Here is a 12996-nt window from a genome sequence, read left to right as displayed (position 1 = left end):
TGCCAGAGATCTTGAATAGCCTCCTGGTCAGTCATCGGAAACAGTTATTCACATAATTGATGAATTTGGCTTCCACTTTGGGAAGGGAACCACCTTTTTCTATACTTGCTTGCATTTTTGCGTTAATGTCTTCTACAGAGCTAGGTCCTTTTCGGTGTTTTAGGAGGTTTTTTTTTTTTTCTGTTTTTTGAAGGATTCTTGACCTTTTGATTTTGGTGTTGATGGTTTTGAGGCTTTTCCATTCTGGTTTGATTTTTGTGCATTTTTGGCTGGAGTATCCGTACAGGTTTCTTTACTGGAGCTCTTTCTTCAGCTTCGTCATCATCAAAGTCGTCACCATCATCGTTTTCATCACCGTCGTCATCAGCAAGTTTTATTTTTTCTGTGGAACCTTTGCTACCACTTCCAGGGGCGGTTTTAAAAGAGAAAAGAAGGTGCTTTATGTCTGAGTGCAGGAGAATGAGATTTGGGGGATAATTCTCTTTTCAGAGGTGTAGTCTAGGATGCAGACTGTTTTCTTACTCGCTACCAGCCCAGAGCCAAAGGGGATTTATTACTGTTTTAATGGATTAAAATGACTAAGCTATCGAGCCTTTTAATGTCGTAGCTAAGTTTCGTGTTCACGTGTGGTCCTTGTGACAGAACGTGCCTGTCGAGTGGGTCGTTAACTAACCACTCAAACCAAGTCATTTGAAAAAAAAGGAATATGTATTTAAGAGTCTTGGAAAATCCACTAGGCTAATTTGGTTTGCATTAAGGAAAAAAAGCAATTCTGGAAACAACCTAAATGACCATCGAGAGAGATGAATGGATAGAGAAAGTGTGGTCTGTACATACAGTGGAATAACGTTCAGCCTTAAGAAGTATGTGGCCTCATGGCCGAACCTGGAGGACTTCAGGCTAAGTGGGGTAATACGCCAGTCCCAGAAACACAGATACCACATGACTCCATTTGTACGAGCTATCTAAAATAGTCAAATTCATACAATCAAAGAGTGGAACGGTGGTTGCCAGGGGCTGGGGGCAGGGAGAAATGGGGAGTACTGATCATAGGTGTAAAGTTTCAGTTAAACAAAATGAATAAGCTCTAGAGAGCTGCTGTACCAACATATACCTATAATCAGCTGTTGGAAAAAAGTGTTGCCTGCCCTCTCAGTAAACAAAGGATGTTGCAGCCATCAAGCCAGTAAAAGTGCCCTGGATGGTGAGCCCTGAGGGAACTCAGGCTGAAGACAAACAGGCAGCCCGCTGCCCCGCCCTCAGCCACTGTAGCCACCCTAAGCGGTGCACCCTGAGGACACTTGGGATGGGAAAGCACAGGATCCTGTCCTTGATAGCTAAAGTGCATATCAAAGGAGTGATGTCAGTGAGCCCTGATGCTTACATCTTCCCACACATGGAAAAAAATGCTAAATTCTTTCACTTGAGATGCTTGGTTTTCTTTAATTAACAATAATCTTTGAAGTTCCCACTACCTGGTCTTTGTTGCAAAATCTCCTGTATATACTGGCTCCTCCCTGACCTCTTGGGAGCAGTCCCTCAGCGTGATCTGAGAGGCTTCGTCCAGGCTTAAGTCCTTTTTTTTTAAAAAAAAAAAAAAAAATTAATCAATTATTATCTTTGGCTGCGTTGTGTCTTTGTTGCTGCATGCAGGCTTTCTCTAGTTGCGGTGAGCAGGGGCTGCTCTTCGTTGCGGTGTGTGGGCTTCTCATTGCAGTGGCTTCTCTGTTGTGGAACACGGGCTCTAGGTGCGCAGGCTTCAGTAGTTACGGCTCCCGGGCTCTAGAGCACAGGCTCAATAGTTGCGGCGCTTAACCACTGCGCCACCAGGGAAGTCCAAGTCCTCGGTTTTGTCCGCCAAATAAATAATTCTCAACTTGTAGGTTGTGCTTTGTTTTTCAGTTGATACGGCAGTTATGTGTGATTCACTTAAACGTTTCTTCAGAGGGTAGAACTCATGTTAAGTGTTCTTGCACAATAAATTTGTAAAAAACTTAAGAATCTTGGAAATGAGCACAGTTGACTTAAACTCCCTTTCTCTTTTGCACTCCCAGGGCCTGGGTTCCAATAAATAATTGCTACCTCATGTCTAAAGAGATTCCTTTTTCTGTGAAAAAGACCAAAAGCATCTTCAACAGTGCAATGCAAGAGATGGAGGTTTACGTGGAGAACATCCGCCGGAAGTTTGGGGTCTTTAATTACTCTCCATTCAGGACGCCTTACACGCCCAACAGCCAGTACCAAATGCTGCTCGACCCCTCCAACCCCAGCGCTGGTGCTGCCAAGATAGACAAACAGGAGAAGGTCAAGCTCAACTTTGACATGACGGCATCGCCCAAGATCCTGATGAGCAAGCCAATGCTGAGCGGGGGCACAGGCCGCAGGATCTCCTTGTCGGACATGCCACGCTCCCCCATGAGCACCAACTCCTCCGTGCACACAGGCTCCGACGTGGAGCAGGACGCCGAGAAGAAGGCCACGTCCAGCCACTTCAGCGCGAGTGAGGAGTCCATAGACTTCCTGGACAAGAGCACAGGTCAGCCCCAGGTGGGAGAGGGTACAGGGGCCCCCTGGGACCCAGGGGCGCTCCCATCGGGGCCACACCTGTCTGGCCCTACCTGGTGAGCATCACAGAGTCAAAGAGAGCTGCGTGGCGTTTCATCGCAGTGGAGCAAGTTTTAATTTTTAACTGAGTAACCCATTGGGATTCTTGCTGTTAGGGACCCAAAAAATGAGAAAAGTGTTCCCCAAAGGCCAGCTGGAGGTCGTTCCTAGAAGTGGGCAGAGGTGGCCAGAAATCCTTCAGAGTTCTGTTCAAATGCCTCTGAGATGAATCACAACTTCCTACAACAGTTTTTTTCTTTCTCAAGAATTTTAATTGAAACATTTTTCTATCAAAACCAGATATTCACATTACTTAAGGCTCAAATATTAGAGGAACATATAAGGGAAACAAGCATATTCTCTCCCCAGAGCAGTCCCACTTCTTAAAGGTCCACCCGTTGAACGGTCGTGTTGCACATTGGAGCCTTGATGCTGAGAGCTGGTCTCGTTATTTCCCAGCTCTGCCACTCACTAGCCCTGTGGCTTTACGCAAGGTACCCAATCCCTCCGTGGCTTGGTTTCCTTACCGGTAACACGACCATAATGATAGGACCTACCTCAGGTTCTTGTGAGGATAAATGAACCACCATACATAAAGGGTTTAGGACAGCGCCTGAAACAGTAAGTGCTACAAAAATGTTGGCTACTATATTATTTCTTCTGGTAGTTGCTCATCCCATGCCTATGTGGATTCAGAGAGGTGTTACAAATGAGGGATGCTGGCTGAGTGTAACAAAAGCAAGGGTGACTTAAATTGAATTCTTTCTATCCAGACAGTTTGGTTGCATATTAAAACCTTTAAGAACTCTGTTTCCACAAGGAAATGGGTGTACTCTCATTTTTCTTGAAACACGGCCTTTACTCTTTGTTCTTTCTTGTTGTATCTTAGAGAAGCATGGGTAGAAAGAAGCTCCACACTGAACATGGTAATGAAGGCAGCTAGCCCTGAGGCTCTGGGTTGGGGAGACTTTTGATGAACCCCAGGACACTCGCCCTATTCTCAAGGGTTTCAGCCCATGGAATGTCCACAGGAATGTGGACTTAACTGTTTTCACATCTTAACATTCTTCCAGAGAAATGGGAAATCTGCATTTTAATATAGAATCTCCAGTTATGAATTGTCAGCTCAAAATGTCTTAAGATATTTTCCAGAATGAATAAAGCGCATCTACAAGTTGGACCAGTAGTAGACCTCTGGCCAGAGCATCACCCTTGGATAGCCTTTCAGGCACCCCTCTCCCCCTTCTTTCCTTCACATAAGAACTCTTTAAGGAGCAGGTGTCCGGAATTCCCTGGTGGTCCAGTGGTTAGGACTCCATGCTCTCACTGCTGAGGGCCTGGGTTTGATCCCTGGTCGGGGAACTAAGATCCCACTAGCCGCATGGTGCGGCCAAAAAAAAAAAGAAAAGAAAAGGAGCAGCCATCAATTAAGAGACCACCAATGTCCCTGGAAGATAAAATGATGGGGACTTAGTGTTAAACTCAAAGAATTCCACTCATTTTGGTTCGTGTTGCTTCTTTCTGGTTTGCTTATTTCAAGTACTGCTTGTAGCTGCTCTCCAAATGACTATAGGTGGAGTAGAGAGTTAATTACCAACAGCTTTTGATTCTTCAGAATAAAGGCTGCAGTCTTTCTCCAGGTCTGATCCAGCCATGTGGTCGAGGGACTCACAGTTGAGTTATAGAGCTTTGTTCTGATGACATAACTTCTGTTCACCAGCCTCAGAAAAAACTTCCGTTTTGCCCCCTAGTTTCTGACCAGAGTCCTTAAAGGCTTACTTTTATTCCATGACATGATTCCATTTAAGCCAAGTTAACATGGTATATAATCACACAAACTCCTCAGCCTTTTAGTTCTCATAGAGATCATGCTTTTGAGAAAGTGTTTTAACTCGGCAGCAGTCCCATGAATTACTGTTGCCTGAACTTTGACTGCTATGATTTTTTGCCATAATCTTAAGTACCACCTATTTTATTACATTCTTAAATATTAAATCTGCAATTTATAAATTGCAGATGCAGTTTATAAATGCTAAGCTAAATAAAGTGTATAAGTTCATGTGTTTAAATTTTTTGCTGTGCTTTTTCCTCATATACGTGAAATTAGCACATAACTTGTAAAATAAAACATGTTGGTCTCTGAACCACTATTGATGTTCCAGCACCATATTTCAGGAAACATAGTTTTAGAGGAATAAGGGGAACACGTGTAATGGGTTTAATTAAGCTTCTCTCTTTCCTCAAGAGGTTCAGAGGTTGAAATGACGTCAGAATTCCTGACAAAACTCCTTATTATATGAGTGACTTTTGAGGTGGCAAGTTAGCAGATAACCCATTTCAGTAGAATTTAAAGCCGTTTCCCCAAATATAACTGCTTACTAGTATGTGCCTGGGTTATTTTGCTGATCGTGAGTTAGGCAGCCAGTGAATAGTGTCGGAAGAGAAGGTATTTATTAAAAATTGTTTTAGTCTTAGAAATTGCCCTCTTTCCTGTAAGGAGCTAGACAGTAAATATTTTAGGCTTTGTAGAGCTCTTGTTACAACAGTGCAACTATTCAATACCTTGGTTGTGTTACTAAAACAGCCATAGGTAGTATGTGGCTGAGACACTGACATTTGAACTCCATATAATTTGTATGTTTCATGAACTACTAATCCCCCCCTCCCCACCAAATCATTTAAAAATGGTAAATACTCTTCTTAGCTTACAGGCCATACAAGAATGGGTGGCATGCCAGATTTGGCCCATGGATTGGTTTGCCGGTTTCTGTTATAGACTAAGAGAAACTCCGAGTCAGTCTCCCCATTTTACAGAAGGCAAGTTGAAGTCCCTGCGGAGAGTACGGGGGTGCTGAAGTTCCCACAGCCAGATCCTGAATCTGGATGGGCTTTCTTTGCACTGCACACCACTGCCCTCTGCTGTTGGCAGCGATAATAGCACTCTGTGGAAGGAGAAGTGGGTTATTTATTGACATGCCCCAACAATCAGAGAGAGTATAATTGAGACAAGACCGCGCTTTATCCAAAAGTGTGTTTAAAAAAAAAAAAAAAAAAAAAGATTGTCATGGTATTGAAAAACCTTATTAGTTTCAGCAGGGAAAAATTTGTAGCCAGCCACATAAGACTACACATTGAAATAAGTTATTAGATAAAATTTTTATGAGAGTTTAGAAACCCTCCTTTTGTTTGGGGGATTGAGGAGCTCAGAATCATGTGTCTATAACCCTTAGGGCTGGATTTAGCTCTCTGAGGAGCCCTTTGCTCAGCCAGACGCCTTTCACTCTTGGAATCTTGTGTTAAGGGTCAGAGTGGTTTATATTCTCCATGATTTGTCTGATTCCTCCTTTATCTAGACCTCCTGGCCAGATTGATGCCTTTGCCAGTATTTGCTTGTGGGATCCTGATTTAAGTCATTAATATGTATTAGGGTAAGAGTCCTGGGGCCTGGCTTTCACCACTCTCAATAGTGGTCCTTTGGTCTTGCAGCCCCATGTGGGTTCCTTCAGGGAGAAGGGAAGACGGTTTCAGATACTCTTTTTGTCCTGTGAAATCAATACATGTTTGTCTTAAAACAAGTGCTAGTTACAAAACCTAAAGTCAGGGATAATCCCACCTCCCACAGTCAGCCCTTAGAAATTGTTTCTTGGACTCTTTTTTTTTTTTCGCTGCACTGAGTGGCTTGCAGGATCTTAGTTGCCCAACCAGGGATTGAACCTGCGCCCTTGTCAGTGAAAGCACGGATCGCCAGGGAATTCCCATCCTGGACTTACTCTATGTTGGTTTATACAACATATTATCAAGTTGAAAATTCGAATACTTCCAGGGATCAGGCAGATACGGAAATGAGTGAGTTTTGGAAGTGATAAGGACTGGGGTGTACTAAAGCAGAAATCCGCTCGTCTTCATGACTATGACACACTCGTGGGTGCTTGTGTGTGTAACACTTTCCAAAGCAGTACTTACTCTTTCCATACGTGTGTGCTGAGCTAGAGAGCTATGCTTTTTTTAAAGGGCACTGGGGGCCAGATCCCTCTGCGGGTTCTAGCCAAGTGGGGATGTGGCTCAGTGTTGCCAGATTTCTGGTTGTTCAAGAGAATTCTCAAATATTTAAAAAATGCAAACTACCCCAACATAACATTGGCTCAAATTAAAAAAAAAAACTATAGGGACTTCCCTGGCGGTCCAGTGGTTAAGACTCCGCGCTCCCAATGCAGGGGGCACAGGTTCGATCCCTGGTTGGGGAACTAAGATCCCGCATGCTGTGCGGCCGAAAAACACAACAAAACAAAACAAACAAAACCTGTAGAGCGCATCAAATGCATCTGTGAACTACCGGCTTCATGGATCACCTGTTTGGTGTAGACTGTTGAGGGTTTTCTTTTTTAACTTAACCTGTGTTCTGAATACTTTTCCATGAACTAAATAACCATTCAGGACAGCATTTCTGTCCTGTCCTAGACCATCCAGTGATTCTATGCTGTGGAGCTCATTTGTTCATGCCACCAAGAGTGGTGCAAGATGCCGCCAGCCCTTTGAATGTGTAGGTTGCTGCCAGGGCTTTGTAAGTAGAGGAACTTCAGTGTGAGTCATTAAATCCTCCACTGCCACCTCCCCCAGGGGGCTGGGGTGTGTGGGAGGGAAGGGGCCTTTTTTTCTAATTTAATCCTACCACTCCTGTTTCATGTAGTCAGAAGGGCACTTAGCACAGTCTGGGGGTTTTGTAAACGTAGATAATAAATGATGTGTTTTAGCCCTTGCTTGTGAATTGTACATCAGAGTGTAAAATCTGATTAAATTATTTGTGACTTCAAAGGCAATTAGATCTTCCTTTGGGCAAGATTTATGACTTTATAAAAAAGGATTGGCATCTGTTTCAAGGCCTAATTGAAACGTGCATTTCCAATTGTCTTTTTGCTTTCAGAAATGTCTGTAGGGTGATTTAAAACAGGGTTTCTCAACCTCAGCACTACTGACATTTTGGGCCGGATGATTCTCTGCGGTGTCCTGTGCCCTGTAGGGTGTTTAGCAGCGTCCCTGGCCTCTACCCACTAGATGCCAGTAACACACCCCTGCCCACAATTATCACAGCCAAAAACATCTCCAGACATTGTCACGTGTCCCCTGGGGGGCATGGTCACCACTCCAGTCCTCATCGAGAGCCATAGATTTATGTACCGTGCTTTTGAATTTCAGCCCTGATAAAACTCTGCTTAGCCTTCAACTTTGAAGCTCTCCAATATTTACATTTCATTTTACATCATTTTCCCCTGAATATAAGATATGCCTTTCAAATGTTAATATTATAGAATAAATAGTCCATAATTTCACGCTGAGAGGTGACAACTATTAAGAATTGGGTGGCTCAAATTTTTTAATGTATATAATCACAGTGATGATGACAGCAATAATTTGTGTGTGTGATGGAATGGGATTGTACTAAACGTTTTGCTTCTTTCAGCTTAGCAGTGTTTCTTTGACATGCTTCTGTTTGAGTGCACGTATTGTCATCATCATTAGTAGGTAGATTTTATGAAGTCATGTGAATGCAGATGTCTTAAACAGATACATTGATTTGTTTTCTTAATGTCTGTAATGTATATATGTGTGTCTAGAGCGATTTCAAACAGGGTTTCTCAACTCATCACTACTGACATGTATATGTTAATTATATATTTATATCTCTCTATATATGGTCCTTGTTCACTTTCTAACCCCCAGTGCTGTAGACATTTTGGCCAGCTTAGTATTTTCCATGTTTCTTCAGATGGTCATGAATAAAAGTCTTCAAGAACATATCAGTGATTGAACTTCGCCGGAGTCACACAATTACAGAATTCCTCTCCCTTCGTTACATTTTTTATATTAACAAATAACATTTTTGCACCTGTTTTAAAATTTTCCCTCCAACAAAACCACAGTAGAAGCAAAAGCATTTTTAAAAGAGCAAAATGGCCCATAATCTAAATGCCTCTAGTTGACCCTTTTTTTCTTTTTAAACGTTGAAAGGACTACACGCACATGGTTAGAATTAAAACAACAAAATGAAACCCAGCAATGTTAGAGCGGTATAGAAAGGTATAAAAGAAAAGCTAAAGTTTTTTATTTTTTTATCCCCACTTCTGGGCTCCAGTTTTTCTCCAAAGTTTCCATGATTATGGGATGTGCTGCTAGAAAAAAAAATTTTTACGTTCGCTTAAAGATGTGGGCATGCTTTTCAAAAACATTTACACATACGGGGACATTTCTATGCACACTTGATTTTACCTTTTTCTCTTTTTCCCACACATATTTTTGTCAGGATGTAGAGATCTGAGTCTTTCTTTTTAAGGGTTGTATGGTATTTTATACCATTATTTATTTAGCCAGTCTCTAATGAATAGGCATTTATAAGCCATCTTCCATTCCTTTGCTATTATACATACTGTTGCAGTGAACCTTCTCGTGCATATCCAGTATCAGGGGCACTTTTATATCTATGGGGTGAATTCATAGCAATGGAACTTTGGGTCCGTGTGTTACGTATACTTTAATTTTTTTTTTATATTAATTAAAAAAATTTTTTGGCCACACCACGCAGCTTGCGGGTTCTTAGTTCCCCGACCAGGGATTGTACCCATGCCCTCGGCAATGAAAGTATGGAGTCTTAACCACTGGACTGCCAGGGAATTCCCTGTACGCTTTAATTTAATTTATTTTTTATTTTTTTGTGTGTTCAAGCATCTACTTTTTATTTTTTTAAACATCTTTATTGGAGTATAATTGCTTTACAATGTTGTGTTAGTTTCTGCTGTATAACAGTGAATCAGCTCTACGTGTTCATATATCCCCATATCCCCTCCCTCTTGTGTCTCCCTCCCACCCTCCCTATCCCACCCCTCTAGGTGGTCACAGAGCACTGAGCTGATCTCCCTGTGCTTTGCAGCTGCTTCCCACTAGCTATCTATTTTACATTTGGTATACTTTAATTTTAATATCCTTATCACCTAACTGCTCTCCTGAATAGTTTTTTTTTTTTTTACTTTTTTTAAAATATAAATTTATTCATTTATTTTTGGCTGCGTTGGATCTTCGTTGCTGTGTGTGGGCTTTCTTTAGTTGTGGCGAGCGGGGGCTACTCTTCATTGTGGTGTGCGGGCTTCTCACTGTGGTGGCTTCCCTTGTTGCAGAGCACGTCCTCCAGGCACGCGGGCTTCGGTAGTTCTGGTGCACGGGCTTAGTTGCCCCGCAGCATGTGGGATCTTCCTGGACCAGGGCTCGAACCCATGTCCCCTGCATTGGCAGGTGGATTCTTAACCACTGCACCACCAGGGAAGCCTCTGAATAGTTTTTTGATGCCTGTGAGTGTACCTCTTTCCTCACCTACCCTGAACACTAGGTGTTATTTTTGAAACAAGTGTACCATGCAGGTGAAAAGGATGTAGGATGGAGATTTATCTGTATATCTCCATATGCCTTACCTGAGTTTACATTTATTTGTGTCGAGCTCAGGGTCCTCTCTAAGTGTGCTTCTTGACCATTTGTATTTTTCTGTGAGCTGCTTATCCATGTGTTTTCCTTGGATGCTTAATCACTCAGCATGCCTTTAGTAGCTGCAGAATATCGAGGAGATGGTGTAAATTGGTACCTTTGTAATGGAGAGGTTTTATTGGTTGTCATTATCATTTGCTTATTGCTTATTGTGACCACAGTCATGAGAAGAGGAACGGAGAACTCATTCTTCAATTAATCATCTCATGTATCTGTTCATGTTGTAAATGTCTCAGGCACCTGGCAGCGTCAGTGGCTGGCAAGGAGCCTGTTCTGGAGCTGATATTCTCAAGGCAAAAGGGGCACCTGGACCAGCTTAGATGGGGCTGGCAGGGGAGGGCTCTGAGGAGGTGGTATTGGACCCAAATGTTGAGGACAGCTAGCCAGTATGATCTGGGTGGCAGTGGTGGGTTGGGTGGGTGGGGTGTCTTTCCTCGGAAATTCCAAGTGTAAAGGCTTGAGTTGGGAGCGGACTTGATCTTGGAGGGGCCAAGCACAAGGGGCCACGTGGCTGGAGATTCCAGAATGAGGCAAGGAAAGGTCAGCTGTCTCATTGGGTTTTTTTTATTCTGGGGAACTGGATGCCCCTGGATGGTTTTAGGTGGAGGAGTGATGTTTGCTTTCCTTGTTTAAGGCGCTGTCCCGGCTGCTGGGTGGAGGTGCCCTGGGAGGGGGTGCTGTGGCAGGTGGTAGGGGACCTGTGGGGGGAGCTCTTACAGGGTCTTTGTGGGAACTGATGTGTTAGGGCAGTGTTTCCCAAACCTTTTCTTCATCATCACCCCCGAAGGAGCCCTTTTAGACACTTTCTTCTTTTCTTCTTCTTCTTTTTTTTTTTTTTGCGGTACGCGGGCCTCTCACTGTTGTGGCCTCTCCCGTTGCGGAGCGCAGGCTCCGGACGCGCAGGCTCAGCGGCCATGGCTCACGGGCCCAGCCGCTCCGCGGCATGTGGGATCTTCCCGGACCGGGACACAAACCCGTGTCCCCTGCATCGGCAGGCGGACTCTCAACCACTGCGCCACCAGGAAAGCCCCTAGACACTTTCTTCTTAATTGTCCTCCCGTGAATATTTTTTAAAATGGAGGTGAGAGCCACATAACAGAAAATTAATCATTTCAAAGTAGACAGTTCAGTGGCATTTAGTACAGCCACAACACTGTGCATCCACCACTCTTACCTAGTTCCAGGACATTTCCATCAGCCCAGAGCAAAACCCTGTACCCACCAAGCAGCCACTTCTCATCCCTGCCCCCTCTCCCACCCCCATCCCTTTGCTCCATCACTGACCCCTGGCAGCCATCGATCTGCGTTCTGTTTGTATGGATGTGCTCAGTATGGATATTTCATTTCAGTGAAATCCTATAAAACGTGACCTTTGTATCTGGCTCCTTTCACTTAGTGTGGTGTTTTCAAGGTCACCCACATTGCAGCATGCATCAGAACTTCATTCCTTTATACCAGGGCTTGTCTGTGTGTTGATGGACACTTGGGTTGTTTCCATCTTTGCATTATTGTACATAGTGCTGCTTCGAGGATTTGTTTTGAGTATAGGTTTTCACTTCTTTGGGGTCTATACTTAAGAGTGGACCCTCATGAACTTTAAACGTATTGTGTGTCCTTTTACGTACAGCATGTGTGCTTTATTTATAAAAAGAGTAAGATTTTTTTCACCCCCTAAGATCTACTTTCTGCCCCTGGAGGGTGATAGCCCTGGAGATTGGGATGGAGGTGAGTGCGAAGATTTGGGTGTATTTTGGAAGTGGTGTGCAGAGGACTCGCTGAAGGGCTGGGTAGGCTGAGGCAGGAGAGCAGAGGAGGAATTGAGACAGTGTAGACGTGTTTGGCCTTGAACAACTGGGTGAGTGGTTGTGGGGAGGTCAAGACGGACACAGGTGTTTCACAAATTGGGGAGGTGGGGTAGGTGGCAGCCAGGGATGGGCACTGGCCATCACTTTCTCAGAGGCGAGTTCTGCAGTGTGGGTTGCTAGGTGATCCCGAGGTGCTGTCCTGGTCCTGATTACGTGAAGCACTGCAGTACCAGACGCCAGTGAGGGTGGCCCCTGCCCTTTGCTGGCTGGGTGGAAAGTGAACCAGACCCGTCTCCATGGGAAACCGGTGTTCACGTATCCAAGTGCTGTATTTCAAATTTTTAAAAAATTTAGAACGTGTCTCTTGAACCTTCAATACTTAAGTTTTATTAACAAAGGAAACGTTATATGTCTATGAAATTGAAGGCTTGTTGTTCCAGTTATTATTATTATTATATATATATTTTTCTGCGGTACGCGGGCCTCTCACTGTTGTGGCCTCTCCCGTTGCGGAGCACAGGCTCCGGACGCGCAGGCTCAGCGGCCATGGCTCACGGGCCCAGCCGCTCCGCGGCATGTGGGATCTTCCCGGACCGGGGCACGAACCTGTGTCCCCTGCATCGGCAGGCGGACTCTCAATCACTGCGCCACCAGGGAAGGCCCCAGTTATTATTTTTTAACTACACGAACATATACATATGTATAAGAAAACTAATGACTCTCCCTGTGTTCTTGGTAAATTCCTTACATGTCTATGAAATTAAAGGCTTGTTGTTCCAGTTATTATTATTTTTTAACTACATGAACATACATATACAGAACTATAAAGCTAATGGCTCTCCCTGTGTTCTTGGTAAATTCCCTGCAGGCCCACAGCGGGGGGTAGGGCTCTGCTAGACCACCTGCCAGCCTCTCCTTCTTACTATGTAACTTGAACTGTTAAACAGGGAAACGTGGACTCCCTTGCTTGAGTTCTCTGTGTGACCCCGCACCTTTGTGTGGTTTTGGTTCCTGCTACCCTTGAGGGTTAGTCTTCCTTGTCAAAGTTCCCTGCAGCCCC

General features: G+C 44.0%; 1 protein-coding gene across 19 annotated transcripts in view; it reads left to right on the top strand.

Annotated features, from left to right (window-relative positions):
* Positions 1-12996, top strand: part of ZMYND8 (zinc finger MYND-type containing 8) — a 126413-nt gene that overhangs the window by 65881 nt on the left and 47536 nt on the right. For all 19 annotated transcript variants that reach the window (XM_089897008.1, XM_030762897.2, XM_089897005.1 and 16 more), the window contains one exon: positions 2055-2536. In XM_089897008.1, coding sequence (XP_089753134.1) covers positions 2055-2536 — 482 coding nt within the window. The remainder of the gene's footprint in view (positions 1-2054; positions 2537-12996) is intronic.

This window comes from Delphinapterus leucas, chromosome 15, assembly GCF_059928025.1.
Source record: "Delphinapterus leucas isolate spDelLeu-1000000601 "Yukka" chromosome 15, BTC_Dleu_Yukka2, whole genome shotgun sequence".
Taxonomy (NCBI): Eukaryota; Metazoa; Chordata; class Mammalia; order Artiodactyla; family Monodontidae; genus Delphinapterus; species Delphinapterus leucas.
The sequence above is the reverse complement of the archived record's forward strand: the minus strand, read 5'-3'. Positions and strand labels throughout refer to the sequence as shown.